The sequence below is a fragment of the Meleagris gallopavo genome, chromosome Z (genome assembly GCF_905368555.1).
Source record: "Meleagris gallopavo chromosome Z, MGAL_WU_HG_1.1, whole genome shotgun sequence".
Taxonomy (NCBI): domain Eukaryota; kingdom Metazoa; phylum Chordata; class Aves; order Galliformes; family Phasianidae; genus Meleagris; species Meleagris gallopavo.
Window position 1 is genome coordinate 24,312,918 of NC_139435.1, and position 23,757 is coordinate 24,336,674.

At 42.6% G+C, this 23,757-nt stretch overlaps 1 protein-coding gene across 4 annotated transcripts in view; it reads left to right on the plus strand.

Annotated features, from left to right (window-relative positions):
• Positions 1-14,581, plus strand: part of GCNT4 (glucosaminyl (N-acetyl) transferase 4) — a 17,864-nt gene extending 3,283 nt beyond the window's left edge. For 2 of the 4 annotated variants that reach the window (XM_085213648.1, XM_003213492.4), the window contains 3 exons: positions 10,815-10,974; positions 11,060-11,171; positions 11,468-14,581. In XM_085213648.1, coding sequence (XP_085069774.1) covers positions 11,116-11,171; positions 11,468-12,836 — 1,425 coding nt within the window. In that variant the 5' untranslated portion in view covers positions 10,815-10,974; positions 11,060-11,115 and the 3' untranslated portion in view covers positions 12,837-14,581. The remainder of the gene's footprint in view (positions 1-10,814; positions 10,975-11,059; positions 11,172-11,467) is intronic. The other 2 variants (XM_085213649.1, XM_085213650.1) reach the window with 2 other exon arrangements.
• Positions 14,582-23,757: the final 9,176 nt, after the last annotated feature.

Consider the following 23,757-nt stretch of genomic DNA (forward strand, 5'->3'; position numbering starts at 1 on the left):
GTCCTGATTGAACCTGGGACCTGAGAGCTGGAGCTGTTAGCCTGAAGAAGAGGAGACTTAGGAACAGCCTTTCAGTATCTAAAGGAGGGCCATAAAATGGAAGGGGACAGACTCTTAAGCAGGGCCTGTGGTGACAGGACAAGGGAAAATGGTTCCAAAATAAATGAGAGGAGATTTCAGCTGGCTATAAGGAAGAAGTTTTTTGCAGTAAGGGTGGTGAGGTGCTGGAAAAGATTGCCTAAAGAGGTGGTGCAAGCCCAGTCTTTGGAGGCATTCAAAGTCAGGTTGGGTAGGACTCTGAGCAACCTGGTCTAGCTATGGGTATCCTTGTTCCTTGCAGGGGAGTTGTACTATACAGCCTCTAAGGGCCCCTTCCAACTCATACAATTCTGTGATCTGCTCTTTTTTATGCTTGTTTTCCCTATCCTTTCTGTGCCTAGAAGTGCTGTGTGAGCAAACACAAACAGTTGTTTATTGTATAGGTAATATCTCCTCTCCTATGGCTTATTGAACAAGCCTGCGCTCACTATTTGCCAGCTAAATTTTCAGACTTAAAAAAAAAATCCTTGCAGTCAGTGAAGTTACCCTTGTGCATTTGTACACCGACGTGGCACTCATCTGCAGCATGGATAGACATGGAGTTGGGAGAGCAGCCGATGGCGGGGCTTTGACTGCTGCCCACACAGCTCTCCCTGCACAGAGCGTCCCATTCTGCTTCCAGGGCACAGACACCAGGAGGGGGCCTGCAGCGCAGGGTGAGTGATGTGACTGATGTGACAGCTGTGACGGGCAGGGAAGGCTTTGACTCAGTAGGAATTGACGTGCAGGGTGTGACAGTGAGGTCTGCAGAGAGAGGCTGAGGAGAAAGGTGAAAGCATCTCTACCCGTTTGCAGAAGCAGAGGAACGCGCCCGGATGCTGGCTGCAGCCTCTTGCAGCACAGTGAGGTTTCTCCTGCCTTCGTCTCCAACAGGAAGCTTCAACCCTGTCGTGCCAGTGCCGCTGCCAATGTACACAAGCTCTGGCCCCTTCGGGCCTGATTTTTGTGCTGTGCAGTAGTTTGGGGGTAAAGGTTAACTCTCACTCCACCATAGGGTATTATTATTTTAAACTTCTATATGAGTCAGAGAGAAGTTGTTAACTCCAGCTCGCCCCACAATAGAAATAAATTCTATTTATCTTTGTAGTTTTCCTCTGACTCCTGCCTTTATGGTGCATTAAGTCCTTGAAAAAAAGGGATACTCCCGCCTCTTAAAGTCAAGAAATTTAAATGTGCAACTCTGTGCTGGGCTATAAACCCACCAGCTATCAGGGCAGAACTGTTTGGAGCATACCAAGGGGTTTGGTGAGAGGCTGTTCTTCTTGGACACTTAGTAGAGCAGCTTGCAGCAGAATTTGCTCTGAAGCACCCCAGGCTAGCAGGGAATGCAGAGCAGCCAGGAACTGTTCCCCTGGGATGCCATCCTGCACTGCCTCAGCAAAATCACCTGCCCCACGCACTGACCGGAGAGTAGGGACGTGGCTTCCCTGGCCTTTGGTGTGTTTCAGGAATGCAGGAAATGATGCTAGATATTCCACTATGAATATGGGGATCACATCTGTGTGTGTGAAGGTTGGAAAATACTTCTAAGATCATCTAGTCCAGCCATCAGTCCATCCCCACCGTGCCCCTCAGTGCCACATCTACATGTTTCTTAAACACCTTCAGGGATAGTGACTCAGTCACCCCCTTGGGCAGCCTATTCCAATGCATCCCCACACTTTCAGAGAATAAATTCTTTTTAGTATCCAATCTGAACCTCCCCTGGCACAACTTGAAGACATTCCCTCTCATCGTATCACTGTTACGCAGGAGAAGAGTCTGACACCCCCCTTGCCAAAACTTCTTTTCCAGTAGTTGTAGAGAGGTGTCTCCTGAGCCTCTTGTTCTCAAGACTTAACAATCCCAGCTCCCTCAGCTGCTCCTCATAAGACTTGTGCTCCAGACCCCTCACAGCTTCATTGCCCTTCTCTGGACACTCTCCAGGACCTCCATGTCTTCTTGTCTAAAGGGCTTAAAACTGGGGGCAGAGAGATTGTTAGAATCACATACTGTCAGCGCAGTGCATTCTGTATAGAAACACACATCATGAATACCCCATGAATAAAGAGTCCTAATCTTTAGTGCTGGGATGACAACGTTGTTGTGAGATGACAAAGTCAAATGTGATATCCATAACTGCTAAATCTTTGTGGAATTGGTGTTTCTCAGGTGTCTGCTCGGAAGCTGTCTGTCCTCTTCCAGAAGCACAAACAAATCAGACTGTGAAAAACTGTAGATTTTATTATTGTTGTTGTTGTTCTTTGGACACCATGTTATTTCAGATCTTCAGAATCTTAAAACTGACAGGCTTACTGTTTGAATAATCTTGGGTCTAAAGGTAATGGGGTATTTTTCCGCATCATAAGCTCCACTAATAGAGGTCTGTAAAACAGCACAGAAATAATAGGGAAAAACATGGGTTTCTTAGTTCTCCAGTCGTCAGTCCCTCAACGGAGATCTGTATTACATCAGGCAGGTCAAAAAGAGGGGTGGGCACTGGGTACTTCTGCAGATGCAGGGCAGCGCATGGCACTGGGCTCCACTGCAAGAAAGCAGCTCGGGGAACCAGATAGAAAAACAGGCAAAGCTGATAGAGCCAACTGATCTAGATCTGGTGCCAGTTTAAAGTACTCCTCCAGGAGCTCTGAGATCCCTATCATAGATAAATTTGCCATGAAAATTGTTAGCTAGCACCAGTAAGCACCAGTAAGTGAATAAATTATTTTTTCCAGCCAACAGCATTGAATAAGCAAGTAGAGAATGTTTGACTCAGCCAGGTAGTTTGCTACAGGAAGGAAATCACTTAGCAGAGCACATCTCTTCCCTTGCCTTCCTCACCTCCAAGGAACATACTCTGCTCTGCATTTCAGCAGCTAGGTTTGTACAGAGCAGAGGGAGAAACAAAGGAAGAAACTATGCCCGTCTGCACAGGTAGTGATGGAAACATCTCAGCCAGATCTGCACAGCTGTGGGAGTGGATCTGCATAAAGCAGACAGAGATCTTCAGTGAGGGAGAGGAGAGAGAGTGTTTTTGCCTGGAGAAGGGAGAATTGTTCCTGTTGCTCCCGCTGCTGTATGGTTGTGCTGCTGATTGCATGCTGGTCTGGTTTGCAAGGGATGGTGCAGACTGGTTCTGGCTCAGGTGCCTTTGAGGCTGGAGAAGCAGCATATTGGATGGCATGCCTGTCTGGATGCTGTCTGCTTTTATTTTTTTCCTTAATGCCACTTATACGGGAGCACCTATTATCATTGGTGCCTCTCTTCATTCTCCTCTTTCATCATTTTCCCACTTATTTTCTGCTGCTCATACTTTACTCATGCCTAAGTTATAGCATTTTTGTGTTTGTTTTTCTTTTTTCACCTGAATGATGGGGGAGGAGTCTCATTCCAGCTCAAAAGATCTTCTGCATGGGAGACAGAACAGCGCAGAGTGGCAGGAGGATTCCTGCTCTCCTGCGTCTCCGTTTCCTCTCCTCTTACAGATTCATTTTTGGAGTTTATGTTTTTCCTTAACTCTTGATCTGTTCAGGCACAAAATCATGATGCCCCACGATGGTATTTATTTAGCATGAGTACCATACATTCCAAATACGCTGGGGGGAGTGCTGCCTATATTAGACTTGAATTTTGCAGAAATCCCTCTTTTGGAAGCAGCCAACACACCTTGCCATGCCAACAGGTGGTGGTTGTTCCCACCTGGCCCTCTGGCATGACACACACTGAAGTAGAAAAGAAGCAGGATATGTTAGGGGGAGAGGTGTGTTAAGGGAGGCCACAGCTGTTGTTCTTCTGCATATCCAGATAGCTGCTGGCTGAGCTTGGAATTCTGTTTGCTTACTGAACAGGTCCTTCAGGATGGACTGGCAGAGGGCACTGCAGGAGGGCTGCTGTGTACTGACAGGAGTGTGTCTTGCAGCATTCCTCAGGGAGCTGTGGTGCAGGGACTGCTGCAGGCAGACCCACTGCAAACCTCCTCAAACAGCTCTTGCTGACTCACCTCAATCCCACCCCCGGAGCTCCTTCCCCTCCTGCATTGCTGGGCAACAAGAATCTCCGAACAGCAAATATGAGGAGAGGACCAAACTGAGTGCTGAGGAATTGCAAAGTTCCTTGCAGTTGCAAATAATCTGGTTAATATGCTCTTGGCAAGTCAGCATGATCTGCATTCAAAGTGGGAGTTAGTCTTTTCTGTCAGGTAACAGCAAAAAGTAGTGGCCTTTCAGAAGAGGTGATGGCCAGACAGAAGATTTGTGGAGATCCCATAAGGAAGAGTTTGAAGGAGAGGAGAGAGTGCAATCACTCATCTGCAGCAGTCTCTTATGGGACCTCCGGCAACACAGCACCGACTTTCCTACACGAGCACTATGATACCATGCTAACTCCCCTTAAAAACTGTTGGGTTACACACAAGAACAGGTCCAGTAGTGCTGCCCAGCACCCAAAAATAAGCAGAACAACAAGCAGAAAAGGTTTTTTCCTCTCTCTTGCATACACACACACAATGATAGGATGAGAGGGAAAATGATAGGATGAGAGGGAATGTTTTCAAGTTGTGCCAGGAGAGGTGCAGGCTGGGTGCTGGGAAACAATTATTCTCAGGAGTGGTGAGGCAGTGGCACAGGCTGCCAAGGGAGGTGCTGGAGTCACTGTCACTGGAGGTGTGCAAGAGTTACATGGACGAGACCAATAATGTGGTTGCCCTTTTGGATGGGTTTAAGTAGACTCTTAAGAGGGTACATCTGGGGATGGTTCTTCAGGGGAGCAAGCAAGGCAGCAGGCATTGCTACTTTCTGATGTGCACTGCCAATACAGGGGCATGAGGGGTGGCCAGCTGGGCTGCAAGCAGAGTTGCTGTATGGGACAGATCCTCTTTTGGTCTTCGTTGGAAACAAATCCCGAGGCACTCTAAGTGCTTGAACCATGGTGAGTTTTGCTCCTTGTCACAAAATACTTGAGGGCATTGTGGGGCAATACTCAGAAGTAATGTATGACAGCACAGTAGTATGGTTTCCCATGTGGTGCCTTAAACTTGTTTTTGCTCTGAAGGAATGGGTATGTATCCTGTCTCAAATGTGGTTCACAATAAACTAACTTGCATGCTCCTTGTTCTCGTGAGGCTCTTTAGAGATTTACCATTGGACCACAACATCCTGTATAATGCTGTGTCTCAGCAGATTAATTTCTGAGTTTTCTGCTCATTCTCAAACAGTATTGTTCCCACCTCCTGATTTTCTCTCCAGGGCCATCATGTCACACAGAGGTGGATATTCTCCTGTTCCTCTTCCCTTATGCATGGTCCTGAGGAAGGAGATGCTGGGCTGCGCGACGTGTCCTATGCTACCCCAGATTTGCAGTTCACTATCTGAATAATGATGGTTTGTTTGCCCTCATAGCACTGAGAAGACACAATAGCTTAAAAGGTCTAGTTTTGCAAAGATGTAATTAAAACAGCCAAACTTCACATAGGCACTCTCTAAATCAGGTTTGCACTGATTGGTGTTGTTTTCACAGCACTGTAGATATTCGATGTTGTATAGCTATAAACAACACAAGGCATGTAATATAGGAGAGTTAGAAATGCTACTTGGAGAAGCCTGACTGCCTCAGTGGTAGTTCACAATGGTTTGAACTGTTGTCTTCAGAGAATAATGCAACAAAATCTACACAGAGCTTAGCTGCAAGAGTGCTTTATTGCCAGGCCAATCATTGCTTTTCCTTGGACTCTGCCCTAGGGACCAGGGTTACCACCAATACCTTTTATAATTTCTTTTTACAGAGGATGATGTAACATCTTTTTGACTAAAATGATGCAAACGAATAAACAAATTTTGCTCTGATCCAGTTTAATTTCAGGAGCTAAACTGAAAAACAAGACCAAATGTGATTACCTTGGATTACTTTGCCCATTCGGTCTGAGTGCAAGCCGCAGTGTTAAAGGGAGAGCCACTTTGCAGAGTATGTACCCAGTAGTGCCTAAAATACTGTGGGCCTGCTGAGCTGGAATTATAATTAGTTTAACACTTTTCTTTTTTGTCTTTCCCAAAAGAATACTAAAAGTGGGTTTTAATTTACCCTCAATTAGCATTTCCATGGGTTTCATCCTGTAAGCTGTTAACATCTCAACAAGCTGCGGTCACTTGGTAGAAATTACACACATCTAAGTCTTTCTGCTGTATTGTAGTAAGCTGCTTTGTAAAAGCTAAGAGAAATAAACACTCGTTCAATTTGCCTTGATTGCCGTGTTGGCGAACATTACTTCTGCTTCTCTGAAAGTGTTCCTGTATGAGACCAGTGTCAGCTGTGCCTCGTGCTGGACCCAAGTGGGTTGCCTTTGGTCAGCGTACAAGTGCAAATTCTGCTTTCCACATGCACGATGACACTGCAGGACACATTTCTGGGTTCTGCAGCTGACCAGTTTGCAAGCAGGAACATCTTTTTCCTCAGGAAGGTAAATTTCTGCACAGTCAGCCGAATGCAGCAAGTAGTGACTGTGACAGTAATGGTTTTTCTGCGGTCATTTTAATACTTCATTTCCCCAGATCTTTGCTGGTTACCCAAAATACATATAATATGAAAACACACACGTATTATTAACTCTTTTCTTGGTTACATGTTCCCGTGGCAGAACAAACTTGCCCAATTCCAAGTGTGCATTTTCTAATGTACTTCTGCCTCCAACAGGGCCCTCCTCCCCATGCTTTCCTCAGCTGGCCAAGCCCTGCTCATGACTTTCAACAGGTTCAGTTCTCTCTGTGAGATCATGAGGCTCAGGAACAATTCCTGCTAAAGAAGCCTCTCTTACAGGTCTTGCCATCACTTTAATTCCAGCAACACTGAGTTATGCTGCCATGAGATGAGTCAAAATGCCATTTGCTTGGATAATATTCAGTGGCAGAGAGAAGAAAAAAAACCTATAATCTGATTGTGTGGGTTTCACAGGTTTTGATGAGTGATTTGCAAGCCATAGGAGAGCTGCAGAACTCTTCTGCAGGTTCCCAAAAGCTGAAACATGCACACTGGATTGAAGCCCATAGGTGAGAGCAGAGCTCTGCTGCCCGAGTGTGGAGTGCCATGCTTTTTGGGGCCCTTCTAGTCTAGTGGAAGTGAAGAGGCAGTTTCTCTTCCAGCTCAGGCTTCCCTTAGTCCCACCCAGGAGAGCTAGTTCTGCTGACAAAAGGTGTTCTTCATCAAGAACATCCTGCATGTTTCTCTGAACCAAAGACTTGACGCATGGCTGAAGTCCATCGGGGGTGTGAAACTCTCCCTTTGTTTGTCTTTTGGTGCAACTGCACAGCTTTCACCGTTGCATAAAGCAAATGGCTATAAGAGTTTGAATGTGTAAAGCTGCTCAGAATGACTTCTTACAGGGTGGAAAATACAGAAAACCCAGCTATTTCCTGGGTGGAAGGAAATAGTGTTATAATGAATCTAACGATCAGTCCCTATTCTGGTCCAAAAGGAAATAAAAGGAAATTCAGAGAACAGAGCAATAGACACAGTAAGCATTTTTATTGGTAAAAATTTCCAGTTAGTGCTCTTGGCAGCTGCTAATTGCCTTAAGTCTCGGTGCCAGAGAACTGAGATTTCATCCATATTTATATCTTGGCTAATGTAACTCTAGAAACTCCCAATAGCCAACTGATTGCCTAATTCTTTCTTGAAACCTGCTGAGCTCGTGGTCTTTAGGATGCCTTCTGACAGACTCTAACCACATGTATAAACGCATGTACAAACTCTAAACACATGCGTGTGTTCTTACACAATGTGCATGTGTTTCCCTTGTATTTGTTGGATGTCTGTTTTCTTTGAACATCCCTTGTTCTTGCATTACAGATGCAAGGGATAAATAAAACACCAACTTGTCTCCTCTGAGTCATTCAATGCTTTGCATCCCTCCCAGTGAATTCTTGGACCCGATACTGTGTATGTGTTTATTGTAGCCGTGCAGTGTGTGTTGGTTATGAGATGTGGCCACTGTCCATTAATTCCTTCGGCAGTGTTCTCTCATGTGGAAGAGACAGATGATGTGGAACATATTACTTTAGAATTCTTTCAGAACAGCATTTCGCTTAATTATGAACTAGGCAAGGGGGTGTACAGCGAACAAAGGCAAAACACGTGCTACAGGGAGGGATGTTAGGTGGGATAAGGAAAGGAATGCAGCCTTATCTCATGCCACTCCAAGCACTCGTGCTCACTTATTGGTTTCAAACTGTGCCACTACAGCAAGGAATAAAATCTGCAAGTCACAGTAACTCAGCAATTGGGATGGAGAATATTATAATAACTTCTTGGAACTGGTTGTAATATCCCCTCCTATTCTAGTTGTAATATCAGAATAATCTACGGCTAGTTTCTTGGAACTGTAATATCTCCTTCTATTCTAATTGTAATATCAGAACTTTCTATGCTCAGTTTCTTAGAATCAATGGTAATATCCTCTCATATTCTTACGCATGTATAATTTGTCTCTACGCTTAAATGGTCCCTTTATGGTGTGCAGGTTAGGAGAAGCTACTCCCTCTGCACCCAGCACATGTGCACAGCGCTGTAATTACAAATATATTTGCTTTATAACCACTTCGTGGTTATGGAGTTTGATTTTCCACAAGTCGGTATTGGTTGCAAGATATAAAAACATCGGTGCTATCCAGGTGATTTCTTTCTTAACCTGACCTGTCTCCACACCACACCAGAATCTGGTTGTCTGGAATGGTAGTTCTAAGCAGGTAGCTGTCACCTTGGCTTTTTTGTTGGTTCACCTAGAAACAGAATGTTTGATGCTGGGTGGAGCTGACCAGGATTAATGTACATATAGGATTTTTGGAGCGCTGGAGAACATGTTCGCTTGTTTTGCTTTATTTTTCTTTTTCCAGCCTCTCAGTTGCACCTGTGAAAAAAGTAGCTTCGTTCAGCCAAGTGTGATATCGGTTCTCCTTAGTGGGTAGGGAGATGACCAGGCAGAGTGACAAGGTGGGCTGCTAGAGAGATCACACTCTAAATTCCTGCTTCCTGCAAAGGAAGAGCTGAGGAGAGAAGGAAGAAACTACAGAAAGAGGTTAAAGGGAAATCTGGATTAGACATTAAGACATTGATTACGTATTGGTTTGAAGAAGGCTTGAAGGTGAGAAAGTGCTGGCTAAGGGAGAAAGTAGTATATTGGTTTTGTGATAATGGAGTGTTGGAGGGTCAGACCTGTTTTTTCTCATCATTTGTTAGTATGCTTGATGGCTGTTTGTACAACCTATAGAGAGCTGCCAAGCTCTGTCTTTTACAAATTGGGTATACTTGTGCAGTCCCTTCCCCAGTCCCTTCCCAGCATCTCCAGGTGAAGCACAGAGCATGCCGAGGGATCAGGCAGGCCTGGTAAACCCGAGTGGGCACCTGCATGAATAGCTTGCATCAAAGCTGCATGCATCTATTCAGGGAAGGTGACATTTCCTTCTCCTTTCTGTTGTTCCCAGGGAAGAAATAACAGGTAAAAAGCACGGGGAGATAGACTAATGAAACAGCTCCATCTAAGACTGTGAAGTTAGAGGTTGCAAGACCTGGCCGTGATGGGTACATTAAAGATACCCATTAGTCTCTTAGTAAGAGTTGCATGCACATTTCAGTCCTTGATTGTACATGCCTAAGTGGAATCTGCAGGCATTTGAGTCACTTCTGGTAATCGCATTGTCTTATTCCTGCCTGTAAGCACATTTGAAAACTTGAAGAGGTGCAGAGAAGCTCCAGCACTTGGTTTGAAGGATTGATATTGGTGTTCCATGTGGAAGCATAGCTCCTGTTGAGGTTGGTACAGCTGAGGAGAAGGCACAACACTGTAGGTGTTTGCCTTATGTTTGTCATAGGGAATGAAGGAGAAGAGTTGTAGGAGAAAGGTATCCATCCGTATGGATAATGCTGAAACTGACTCAGGCTGTTTTGTCATGGCACCATCATCTGTTACACGGCTTCAGGAGCCAGAGAACACACTCTGCCTTGCCTGTGTCCTGTGTCCTCTGTCTTTTGTCCAACAAGGAGGAAGCAGAGTGAGAATGACGTGAGAGACCTAGAGGCAAGCTGCCCTATGTGTAGGCAATCTCTCAGAATGAAGCTGTATAACATCTCCAAATCATCTCTTTGGTTTGCAAAAGACCATGTTGTTCCTGTCCTGATCTGAAGCCTCCCTGTCATTGCAAAAGCATTGCATAAGATTTACAGTAGGTTACATGCATTCTTCTGTTGACTGTGCACGTATAAATTTTCAAAGCCTGTAACAGGTCTGAACATAGCTGGCAAAGTGGGTGGGCACTATGAAGCATTCTGATCCAGTTTCTTTCCCCAAAAAATGCAGGGAGTTGTTCTACAGTAACAGTGCAATGTAGCAAGGAAATGGACTTAAGCTAATGCTTCACTTGGATGTGGCCTCTAGTCTAACTAGTTCAGGAACAACAACAATTATGCTTGCACTCAGCAGGTAAGGCAAGAATATGTGGAAACAGGAACACTATATTGAGCATTCATTGCTGTAATACCTCAGTTGCTAAAGTGCTTCACAGAAATGGTGATATATATCCTGTTTCATTAAAAAAAGAGCCTTGCCTCTGCTTTGCAGTCACAGCTGAGGGTATCTCACACAGCAAGATATAGGCACTGTTTCTCACTGCTGCCCCACCTGGCTTCGAAGGTTGTGTTATATATTACCTGCAGTGGAAGGAAGTGCTGTGTCTTCATCCGTCTCTTTCTTTCAGGGCAGATAAGCAGTACTTTCAAGAAAGAAATCTGGACTTCGGACATGTCAGACCCTGCTGGGAAGGGACAGGAAGGAAATTCGTTTCTCTTTGGACTTCATTGTCCAGTCCCAGTGTTAAAGACAGTGAGGATGCTCTGACCGAATTCCAAGGCTTTCAAGTATATCTTTTCTCTCTCTCTCTTTTTTTTTTTTTTTTTTTTTTTTTTTTGTCCTAATGCCTACTGTTAAACATGACTTTTGCAGACTCATGAGAGAGTTACTTGGTCTTCCTGTTGAATTCTCTGGAACTGCTTCAGAAAATGAAGTCTCCATTCCGCTCACTTAAGAGGATAAGCATGTTTCTGCCAACGCAAAGGTTGCTATACTCCTGTTTGTGTCACAAAAATAGAAGAAAAAAGTGCTCTGAAAAATATGCAGCAGGAGTCCAACACTCTTATTATTTAGCTGGTTATTATTTGAAATCAATGATGTTTTATTGCCTTCAGTCAGATAGTGGGAGTAATGAAATCTTTGCCTATTATTGTGGCAAAATCTGTCTTTGAATTAACATGATGATTGAGAAGAAAGGTGGTGTTTATGTTGTAAAGACATAATTGCCACTAGTGCATTGTTCCTCTTGTAAAATATTGATATATCTCTGTTTTCTTACAGAATGAAGAGGCATAAGTTTCCCTACAGGTGTCCCACAAGAAAGAAGATTTTGATCCTGTGTTTCACAGGGTGGGTGATTGCACTCCTGAAGCTCCTCCATGTTGAAAGACACTTTTTTCCACCTAGGAGTATTTATCTGGTCGAGCACTTCTTGAGCACCTCTTCGTATGTCAGAAACAGATATTCCTATCTTAGAAACCACTTCCAGTATGAAATTAACTGTTCATCTATATATGAGCAAGATCCTCAGGAAATCGGCAAGAGTTTAGAGATAAGAAGGAAAGATATAATTGATTTAGATGATGAAGATATCATTGCAATGACAAATGATTGTGACATGTATCGTACACTGAGGAAATACCACCTGATACCTGTTTCTCCGGAGGAAGAGAGTTTCCCAATAGCCTATTCTTTTGTTGTCCACAAAGATGCAGTGATGGTTGAAAGGCTCATACATTCGCTGTACAGTCATCAAAATATATACTGCATTCACTATGACCAAAAAGCAGCAAAAAGTTTTAAATCTGCTATGAACAATCTAGCTAAATGTTTTCCCAATATTTTCATTGCATCAAAACTGGAGATGGTGAACTATGCACATATTTCAAGACTGCAAGCAGATTTAAATTGTTTGTCTGATCTGATGAACTCTGCGGTTCCCTGGAAGTATGTTATTAACTTGTGTGGCCAAGATTTCCCTTTGAGATCAAATTTCCAGTTGGTTGCTGAACTGAAGAAACTCGGTGGGGGAAACATGCTGGAAACTATAAAGCCCAGTAGTAGCAAAAGAGAACGATTTACTTATCATTATGAACTCATGAAAGTGCCTTATGAATACATGCAGATACCTGTGAAAACCAACATTTCCAAAAACCCACCACCTCATAATATTAAGGTATTTGTTGGCAGTGCCTATTTTGTTTTAAGTCGAGCTTTCATTCAGTACATCCTTAGCAGCTCTCTTGTAAAAGACTTTTTTGATTGGTCGAGGGATACTTACTCTCCAGATGAACATTTCTGGGCCACTCTTGTGCGTGTTCCTGGAGTGCCTGGGGAACTTTCGAGGTCTGCCCGAGACATCACAGACTTGCAGAGCAAAACTCGTTTGGTGAAATGGAATTATCTTGAAGATCATTTGTATCCTCCATGCACTGGTACCCACCTTCGTAGTGTCTGCATCTATGGGGCCGCAGAATTAAGATGGCTTATGAATTATGGGCACTGGTTTGCCAATAAGTTTGACTCCAAAGTAGATCCTGTCCTGGTAAAATGCTTGGCAGAAAAACTGGCAGAACAACAAAAAGAGTGGGTCTATTTGTCTTCTGACAAACATTTTCTGCGTATCAATCCTGCAAATGCCTCCCTATAGCAATGCTATTCTTCCAGCTGCTGGTACTGTATACTGCTATAGCTTGGAGCCTGGGATTCTCCAGCCCTGACCTGCTGTAGAGGAGTTCCTTCTGCATTAAGTTCAGGACTTTGAAGAGAGAGGTATCTGGATACTATTTGTGAAATTAGCAACTCTCTGGTTGACTGTTTTTTTAACTTGCCACAACAATCCCATAACTATTCTTCAAGGTGATTCTGGAAGGGTAAGGCTTGCTTTTGGAAGCACTGGTACTGTCTACCCTAATGGAATACTTCAGAAAACTGTTTTACATTGTGTGTTTGTGTCTTTCCTAAGAAACCCCGCCATGCTTGTTCTCCTGTCCCCTTTTCCTGCACTTTTTCAATAAGGTATGAAACAAAGACCTCTGCATCTGCTACCTCAGGAGAATTGGAAGTGCTCCGCTTGCAGGCATAACTAAGAGACCAGTGTGACTCTGCTGGGCCGTGCAGCCCCTGCTGCAGCTTGGAGTGCGCTGCTTCCCACCTGCAGGTGCTGACAGGACTGCAATGTGAACTCTTCTGGATGGCACAAAGGAAGAATTACCCTTGGATGCCACAATAGCATTGTGTCCTTCTCCCAGCTTTGCTGTGCATGCTTTGTCTTTCTGTGTTTGGGAGTGTGCTGTGCCTGTGGAATGGGTGGTGGTGGATTGAAGCAATTTGTGTGAACACATGTGTGAATAATGCTTTACTGTTCTTCAGTGGCAGTACAGGTAACCATGCCAAATGATGTCTGCCTCCATTTCTATCCCTGCCAATGGAAATACCCTCCTGTGAAATCCTACTTCTTTTGAGACAGCATTTTTATATGCAGTGGGTAAAACTGCTATTTATAATCAGTATTCAGCTTGGTGGTGCTATGCTGAAATGCAAAACACGCTATGTCCAGCAGCAATCATACGAACAGTCACACTGCAGATAGGAAGGCCTTGTGAATGCATCTATGGTCCCAGGCTGATCTGTGCCCAGGGAAGTTCTGCTTCAAAGCAGGTTAGCATTGGAGTAGCTGTGCCCCAAGGCAACCCATGCTACCCATGGTCCGCACCATAGGAAGGGGCTGGGCAGCCTCCTCTCAGCTGGGTTGTCATGTAGTATAAGGGAAGTGTTGGTCAGCACAGAACCTTTGTGACTAAGAAATGCCCTTTGGCATTTCTGGGGATTCTCCGCAGTTTTGCTGTGCCACCAGCTCAGTTTTGGTGGTTCCAGTGGGCCTTGCAGTTATACTTGCTCTGTGCTACGGTGCCATTTCTGCATATTTAGCACTTATCAAGCTATGTGGTGTTACTGAATCTCAGATTGCCACAACAATGATCATGTCCTGTGCCCACAAGAAAGCTTAGTTTCTTCTTTGAGTTTTAGGAACCAACTCATTCCTTTGTCTCTTTTTTTGAAAAATCAGCTTTTTAAAATTTAGTCAATGGTCAACATGCTTGTGGCTTGAGTTTGGGCTTGAATGGAGAGTCCATACCTTTTCCCCATTTGTGACACTGCTTTCCTTTGAGCCTTCAGACAAATCATCTGACTTCTGTTCCAGCTATAAAATGGGAACAACAATGCTCTGCTACCTTGTCAAGCATTTAGAAACCTATGGATGTTTGCTGTGGGCTGGTTGCACAGTACTAATTATTGATCAAAGCTATTTATGATTAAGTCTGTGTGTGTACAAGTTGATTATTTCTTTTATGTACTGTTTCTCAAATAAATGGGGATTATTTTTTATGTGTATATGCTGCTTACTTTGGTGACTTGCTGCATCTCACAGCTGACTTGATGCAATTTATAGATATTTTGCAGAACATGGAACATTGACAGTATTTACAGATGCATACATCAGTACTGATACACAAAAAACAGACTTTTCACATGGAAAGAGGTTAATAGCAACAGATATTGGGATTCCAGAGGACCAAGCTCAGCCAAGTCAAGCAAGCCTCAGTACAGGTAAACTGATGTATAATTAGTTAGCTGATGACTTTTTACTTATGTGTAAGTACATACACACATTCTCATTTGTGTTTGAGTTATTTGTTCTATCATAAGTCTATAAACAAAACCCATCAGCATAATGAACTTAATTGAAGTAAATAATTTTGATCAACATGCAGCTCTGTGCTACTTCAACTGAATTGGGTTGAACAATGTCTTTGATTTAAGTAGTCTGAAATAAGGCAGTGCTTGCTTCCTAGGTAACAAAGAAGTGAATGCAAAGATGATGTAAAGTGAGACACCATCACCTGTTACAGTGTTAGGTCTGCTAGCTGGAAAAGTACAGTTTATATATGGTTTCTTCTTTAAATGCAAATTTTCTAATGAATTATAAATATACATATTTTTGAAGGTAATTTTGTAGGCTAATCAAGCCTGTAGAAGGTAGTTCTCAAAATCATAGGATCGTTCAGGCTAGAGATCATCTAATTCACTTTCTGAGGCAACACATCCCAATTTTCCTGGGTTCAAAATTTGCTAACATATAAGTTCTTTAATGTTTGAATAACATTATGTTTAATTTTTTTTTTCTTTGCTGTTAGCAATGTAGATGCAAAGTTGATGTCTGTATCATAGTTCAGATCATACAAGTGATTACATAGTGGAGTTGGGGAACAACTTAATTATTTGCCTTTGACTTCACCACCTTTGTTCTTTACACAGGCAGGTTTTTCTTTGCTAAGTCATGATCTGTAAATACCTTTCTCTCAGTGAGAAAAGTAACTGAACCTAGCTTATGGGAAAAAAAAATGTCTGATTTGGGCTGCAACTTTGATTATAGGCAATAGTCTGTCACTATCTGATTTTTCTTTGCCTTACTAAAGTCCAGATTTGCCTTTCTCCTTTCCTCCTCTTCCTCACTCTTCTTGTAAGTTATTTCTTAAACCTGAAATGCACATATGTTTGCCATGTCAGATAGTTCACTCTTTGTTTTGCTCAAGATGCCCCACACTGTCCTTTTTCCACCCATCCAGTCCCTTGCTAGCTGCACAGTGATTATCAGTTCACTTGGTGTTCCTATGCAGGAAGGATGTGAAAGCAGGGCATTAATGTTGTTCCTGCTGTCAGTACAGGTACAGCCTGCTGCTTTATTAGTGGTTGGAAACAGCTGCTGGATGTGTCCTAACATGAAAAGTTAAGTGAAGGGCAGTGAGAAACAATGTGCTTTAAAGTAAGAACTGTGGGACATTTGTGCAACTTGTCTCACTAATGAATTTCTTAGACTGAACACGGAGTTAGAAGGGGGCAATACAGAAGAACGAATGTTTCACTGTGTATTGTCCTTGATGTTAGAATAAAAGATTGTGAAAGGAAATACTACAATTTAGACACCTAATCTGTAATTGTAATTAGAAAACACCCAATCAGTTGAGCATTTCTGCAGATACTACATCACTGCTGTGACATTCAAGGCAGAATGTATGACTGTGAGAAAAGCAGTTCTGTGACAGCAAATAGCTTAAGTGGCATCTGTGTATTTATGGTGTGATCTCAAATTTTAGTCCAGGTACAATGTCTGTCTGTGATGTGATATGGTGATAGTTCCCCATTTCACTGAAAAGCAACTGCAGAACAGTGTTATCCATTAATGACACACAGTAAATCTTCTCTGGAAATACCCCAGCACTATTTGGTCTTTCAAACCAATAGCTGTGCGCTATTCTGCTCCCTTTCTTTCCAAGACTACCAGGCTTCTTGAGTTTCCCATGGCTAAACTATACTAATCCTTAGAGCAGCAATCCTTTTTAGAATAGGGGGAAAGTAAGTACCATGCAGCATTTGGGAAAATTTCATAGATAGAAAGGAGCTAGAAGGCGTTTTGGAAAGGAAGATGGGGAAAATATGTTTCCTTGCTACAGAACTGCCACATACGTGTCTTAACAAAGAATGGCTTAAGTGGAAGTAGCTATAGCATAAGTTGCTGCTACCATCTCTGATAAAGATAAGCAAGACTTGTGCTAAGTGCATTTTGAAAGTGGAAATCATTTAAGAGAAAATGCTCAGAGCTTGTGTCAGCTTCTATTCCTGTAAGAAATAAGTACTTGGAAAAATAGTGAAAATGTACTGCAGCTTGACTAGTTAGTCAAGTGCTAATGTGAAAAATATGTGACTGACTTCTACCTTGCATCTCGAGTGTTAGCTGTAACACATTCAAGTTTATTTAAAAGTCTCTTCTCTGCGCTACAGTTAAGAGACTTTGTTGTGATTTAATTAAAATTCCTATTGCTGAGCACTTCTTTACTGCTTGAATTTGTTCTCTGAGACTGAAAGGATGGCAAGTCTAAGCTTTACCCAGGGCGATGAGAAAGAGAATAGAGAATACGCTGAGATTCTGCAGGTGACATTACTACCACCACAGCAGAGCAGCTGGGAAATCAGAACTGCATCACTGACAATAAGGGTTAAAGGCACCATTTCTTCACAAAGCTAGCAGGGACTGGAAATCATACAGTTGGAATGACTACTTGCATATATTTTAGCACTAAAATGTTGATGGCTGTGGGAACCAAGGCCTTCCTGTACAAGAAAGACCTAGTCAAGCAGAAAGAGTCCAGTGGAGGTCTATCAAGATGATGATGGGACAGGAGCATCTCTCCTATGAGGAAAGGCTGAGAGATGTATGACTGCTCAGCTTGCAGAAAAGGAGGCTCAGGGGGAGCCTCAACGTCGAAAAATACCTAAAGAGAGAGTGCAAATAAAACACTGCCCAGTGACAGGACAACACAAACTGGAACACGGGAGGTTCCCCCTGAACACCAGGCAGCACTTGTATGCTATGTGGGTGTTGGAGCACTGGCAAAGGCTGCTTAGAGGCTATGGATTCTTTTCCTTGGAGATTTTCAGAAGCTTCCTAGTCATGAGCCAGGACACCCTGATCTGGGTGTTTCTGCTTGAGCAGTGGTTGGACCAGATGGACCCAGAGGTTCCTTCTAACATGAACCACTCTGTGATTCTCTGATTCTATGAATAACAATAACATAGGCAGATCTGCATCTTTCTCTGACAGACAAATATTAGCTATAGACAAAACTTAGCAGAAAAGTAGAAGTACTCTTCCAGCAAGAAGTCCAAAATGGCAGAATTGATGGCATCCTGTTTTTATTTTCTCTAAGATTTATAATAGTCCCATGTTTCCTGTGGTTCCTTCTTATCTATTAGTAATGCAGTCCCAGGTCCTTTGTGTCCTCAAGGTACCCATATCAACTAAATTTTTCCTCTCAATTCTTCTGAGCTGCTCTGGAGTTCAGACCTTGCTTTTCTTCCAACAACAGCTGCAAGGGCTCCTAATACAATCAATGCATGGAATGGCTGAATTTCCATTTAATGGGCTTTGATGGGACATGTGCATATGCTCAGCTACTCTGGGCCTGAACTGGTACAAAACTTAGGAGCTTCCATCACAGAGATTACCCAAATTTTATTCTCTTTGTCTTTTAAAGAAAAATAATCCTTTGTTCCTATGCCAAGCAACCTCTTTCTCTTTCTCCATATTCTGCTTGGTAGAGGCAGAGATATGTATTAAAAGCCTGTATCAATAAGATGCATCCAAAGAAGCACAACCATGTACATCATTAGAGAATGGGAAGAAAAGTTTAGAAAATTCAGGAAATTCAAGAAATTGGTGTTTTGGGGACAGAATAAAAATAAAATGCACACAGCTATTATCATATGAAGCCAGTTGGAGAGTTCTTCTCTGGCTGCTGCATTTGTTGTTTTTGTTTGTTTGTTTTTTTGTTTGTTTTTTTTTTTAAGGAAAGAAAAAAACAAATTCTTATTTTCAAGCTTTTGCTTAACTAGAATGTGAATACCAGCACTTGATAAAGCTTCATCCCTTTTTTGGCAAAATAGAGATATACTGTGCAAAACCATGAAGTTTAGATAGTTCATTATTTTGCCAGGCCTCAGTTTCCAGCTTTGAGGTAAGACAGAAAAAAACAAAAACAAAAACAAAAACAAAAACCTAGGGAAATAAACAGAAAAGCATCTCGCTGTCAGCAAAAACAACACATCCACTCAAGGATGGGGCTGCCTCTCAACAAACCAAGCTGGAGCAGGAGTCAGCTCGCTCAGCCAGCAGAGCAAACAACTTCCTCTTTCACTTCCTTAGAGCCTATCAGGATTACAGTTCTCAAAACCAGCCAGCTAATTGTATTATCTCTGTTGAACTCATTGGAGTAAGTTTGTAATCTTGAAGTTCTCTCTTGCAGCTTTCTTAAATGAAGATAAATTCAAAATCTCTGTACACTTTGGGAATAGACACGGTAGGTCTTGTACTAAATGCCTTGTCCTTACCTGAAATTATGGCAGCCAACTCTGATTCTATATTCATAAAGCCACAAAGAGCTGAAGATATGAAAAAATGAGTCATCCTAAAATAAAGTAGTTGCAGAATTTTGCTTCTCTCTGGTCATCAGGTGGAAAGTTTTATATCCAGTTTCAGCAACTCTAGGCACATCATAAATCCAAATTGCAAAATGTGAAATTATTAATATAAACTTACCCAGAGCAGTTACCTGGCAAGATTTGTTTCAGTCTGTGTGAAAGGAGTTACTTTTGGTTGCTGGGCAAATTACACATCACAGAGGTGCTGCTGGCACTGTGCCTCCTTCCCCATCTGACACCACTGCACCTTTTCTTCCTCAGGTCTTCAGAGCCTGTGCTCTCACTTCTGCTGAGGCACTGCTCATTGTGGCCAATGGGCAATGGGAAGGAAGAGATGGAAGAGTCTGCAGCTCTAGAAATAATGCTTTGGGCAGTACCATTAGCACTTAAAGGCTGTTGTAGCAGATAAATACAACAGAGATGTTCCCTTCAGAAACAAGAAGACATTCCTGTGCAAAGATGTTCCCTTCAGATGACCAGTGAGAGCTGCCTGCAGAAAGTGGATGTTTGAAGTGCATTAAAGAAAGGTGTTGCACTCTACCAGCAGGAGATCATGCATCTACCTGGTGCCTGGTGCCTTCTCCTTCAGTGCAGCTTGTGATGAGGCAGGGATATGATCTGAACCCTCTGCTCCAGACAGTGGTGTTGTGACTACTGGACTGTAAAGGACAGGGGAGAGGATCTCCTTTTGGAAGCAATTAACTGTTGTTGATTGAGCTCATTGGACGAAGCTGCATTTGCTGGCAACATGGTTGAAAAGATCACATCTGCCCATCCAGCTGCGGCATAGCAATGAGGGAGGTGCCTACTGTGCGTACTCAGTTTGAACAGTTAAGGTTTGACAGGTTTTGCAAGGAGTCAGAAAGAAATTCAGCTCTGGCCTCTCAAAGGGAAGGATTCACAACAGCTTCTATTGTCTTCAGGGTTGGGAAGAAGGTGTGTTTGAAGGCTGGAATGCCAAAATGGGGGCTAGGGTATTGTGTAGCTGCTGAATCCTGCCCTGGGTGATAACAATTGTTTCACAACAAACCAGTCTTGAAGTTTTTCTAATAGCGGATTTGCTCTCTTTCCCTCTGTTTGCTGGGTAAAAGCTCCTGGAAAATCGCTGTAGATGAGGTATTTTCTACTGAATCTGTTGTGATCAACTGTTTGATCACGTTCTTCATTTTTGTGATATCTGCAGAAAAAAAAGCCATATATGTCTCCTTGTTGCAGTTGACTGACCTCACTGATGCAGATGAACAATGTGCTGAATGTTTAATAAAAATTGAGTTATAGATAAGTGACTTGACCAGATAAAAGTAAAACAACACCCACAGGGAAGGGAAGGCAGCCAAAAGAAGTTATATGTCAGTGCTTCTGAGAGATTGAGATATCTGTCTTTTTCTGGCCCCAGGCAAAAAGTAACTTGATCTTAGGCCATAAATGCAGAAAGTGAACAAATCAGCTACTGCAGTATTGCTTCATCTAGAAGATCCAGTGGCTGGAACATGATGCCAGGTATTAGCAATAAAATTCAAATTATTACTCTTTCTCAGCAAGGGAATTTGCCTTTGGTAAAAATTACCTAGGATTATGTTTGATCCCGTGTCATTTGAAAATATTGCTAGTTCAGCTATAATTGAAGGCTTGCTGTGGGAATTACTTCAGTTTCTCATGGTCTGTTCTATGCAGGAGGCAGGCTACATTTGATCGAGTCCTCAGGTAAAGTTGTAGAATCAACTGAAGAAAAAACAGCTAAATACAAGTAGGAGTGAAGCTTGCTCATTTTGACCATTGGGCCTTGCATTAATTAGCACTAATGATGATGGTTTACATGTGAAAACAGTGCTCTCATTGAAGCAGCTGAAGGCCCTATAGTAGTAGCAGATACACCTATTTAACTTGGCTTGTCCTTACAAATTTTATTCTCTTTATGAAGGAGAACAGGCAGTGGAGGGGAAGGTACAACACAAATTGAAACAATTGTGCCACTAAGAAGCCATCAGCTTAATCAAAGATGCTGGTGCTGAAGATCTTAGAACTCTCAGGTTTCTGGACCCATGGTGCAAATCCATCCATCCAGTCATCAGCTAGTGGTAACTGTGGGCTGTGAGACTTGGAATACTGGGGCTCAAGTGCAACCAACAATGCTCCCAGCTTGGGTAGTGGGAAATGTCTGCAGATCTTGCTTCTGATTGCTGTCTTGCAGTAATAGCATGATGCATGTGAGCCTTCATGCTACAGCCTTCTGTGAAATGCCCGTAATTAGGAGCTTTACTGTACAAGTTTAAAAAGAAAATCATGGTCAGTGATTCAAAACTCATTCTGAAAGCCAAGCAGAAGATTTCAGTGAGTTGTGTATTACTGAGAAGCACTGTCTGCAAGTAGAAGTTAAGGGAGAGGTGCCAGTGCTGCGTAGTCACACCCTAAGTACTCTCTGGTGTAAAGTGACTGCTGCTTCTCCCATCTAAGTCCTGTGTCACATTTCAACGTGTTTCTCTTTGCTGCTCCTTGGTCCTGGCTGGAGTCTCACTCTTGCCACCAGGTTGCTCTGAAAATTACAAGAAAAGGGTTTCCTAAAAGTCTATAAGTTGATCCACAAGTAATGCCTCCTATATATTTCCATGGAAACTACAACAGATACAAAGCTCCCAATAACACTGTTTGATAGAGACAGTTCTCAGCTATGAAGCACTGTTTTTCAACAGTCACCAAGTGTAGCTATGCATTTTTGCACAGTGAATAACAAGAACACCAGCGGAAGTGACCCCATTTCACAGTATTTCATCACCCTCCACTTTACTATGCCCACACCCACTGATTGGTCAACACAGACATTCAGCAAGCATTGATGAGTGTCAGTGGGTGCTATTACTTCTGCATGAAGGAATTCAGTGACACACCTTTGCTTCATATGCATTTTCATGCCAGACACCATTTTGTCAGATCATCCCTCTGCTGCCATCTGTCACATGGCAACAAAATGTAATATTGGTGGGAAGGTTCAACCTCTGCTGCTCCAATCACCAATATTTGCCTCTGATGTTGTGAGACAAAATAATAAAGTAGGAGGTATTACTTTCAGAGCAAACTTCGTATTTCTGGAGAAATTGTCTTTCCTGTACCCCAAAAGAAATGCCTCCCGCGTCCTTGCAGCTCTTGTGACAGGCATATTTTCTACATAAACACTGGGTTCTCCTTGTTTTCAACTGTTGAGAATGACCTCTGTGGCAAACCAGTGCTTTTCTAAAAAACTTAAGTATCCAATGACTCTGTTTTGTTGTATGACAGCATCAGTAGTGCTCAACTGGTAGACCATGATTCTCCAGCTACATTGCTCGGGACACTGGACAATACAAAAACTTAAGCTGATGAAATATTTGTTTCCTCGCTAAACTGATAATAAATAAATAAAGAGGTAAACAAAATGTTTGTGAACAATGCTTTGGGAGCAGAGCTACTTTGTGAAGGCAACAGTGTCTTCCGGGACTGATGGCAGGGCTGGAGGACGGGGTGCTGTAGGGAGGCCCAAGCAGAGGGAGGTTGGAGAGGGCAGCAGGGAAGGCTGGGGATTGCGAGGGATACGTGGGACCACTTATACTGTGGGGTGAAAAGCAAGGGCAGGGGAGAGCTGGTGTGGACTTGCTTGCAAATTACAGATAAGATCTGAACAGTTTTCTTTTTAATCTTTTTGAATTTTGTTGTTTTTGCTTCTGCCAGTGTTTTTCCATTTTAACTTTTATTGCTTTGAAAAATGCAGATTATCTAAGATGACCTCTAGTTTAAGATCCGGGCTAATGCAATAATAGCATGCTTGAGGCCTTATCTCCTTCCTAGATATGTAACTAAGGAAATACTAACTTCTGAGGTCCTAAATGCAGCCAAAACAATTTTGTACGTGTTGAATTCATCATTCTTAAATGAGATACAGTAGAAGCAGTATTGTTTTTATTACTGGCCCCTGCTATAACTGTACAAAGATGTAAATTTATGCTGTTCTCTGCCATGGATACAGGAATTAACCAAATGTGAGACCAAAACATGAGTGGTACTGTCATCTGAAATCCAGGAAGAAAGCTCTCTAACTCCAGTGTGGTATTAGGAAGCTGACATTCTTTTATTCCTCACAATATGGATTTAAACAGTCAAGATGTACATGTGCAATACACTGGCATACATGTTCAGTCTTTTCCAAGGACTCATTAATATATACCAATGGGCATATGTGGTGGGGGACTCTGGTGGTCTTAGACCACTTACTTCTTCCTCATTTTTCCATCATCAGCTTCACTTTGGAGACTTTTGGCCAACCTTCTGCTGGTTTTCCCCAGTTTATTGTATTTCCATTGCTTGTTATGTCACAATGACCAACTTTCTATCTTGATGCACTATAACCCAAAACAATATATGTGAAATCCAAGGAAAAAGTCCTTGCACCTGGGGATGCAAAGATAAAAATAGTCTACTGTGATTCCAGTACTCCAGTGAAAAAGGATTGTTGACAAAATAAGGCTGCTCACACACCAAGCAAAGCTAAGCTGGAAAGTTTT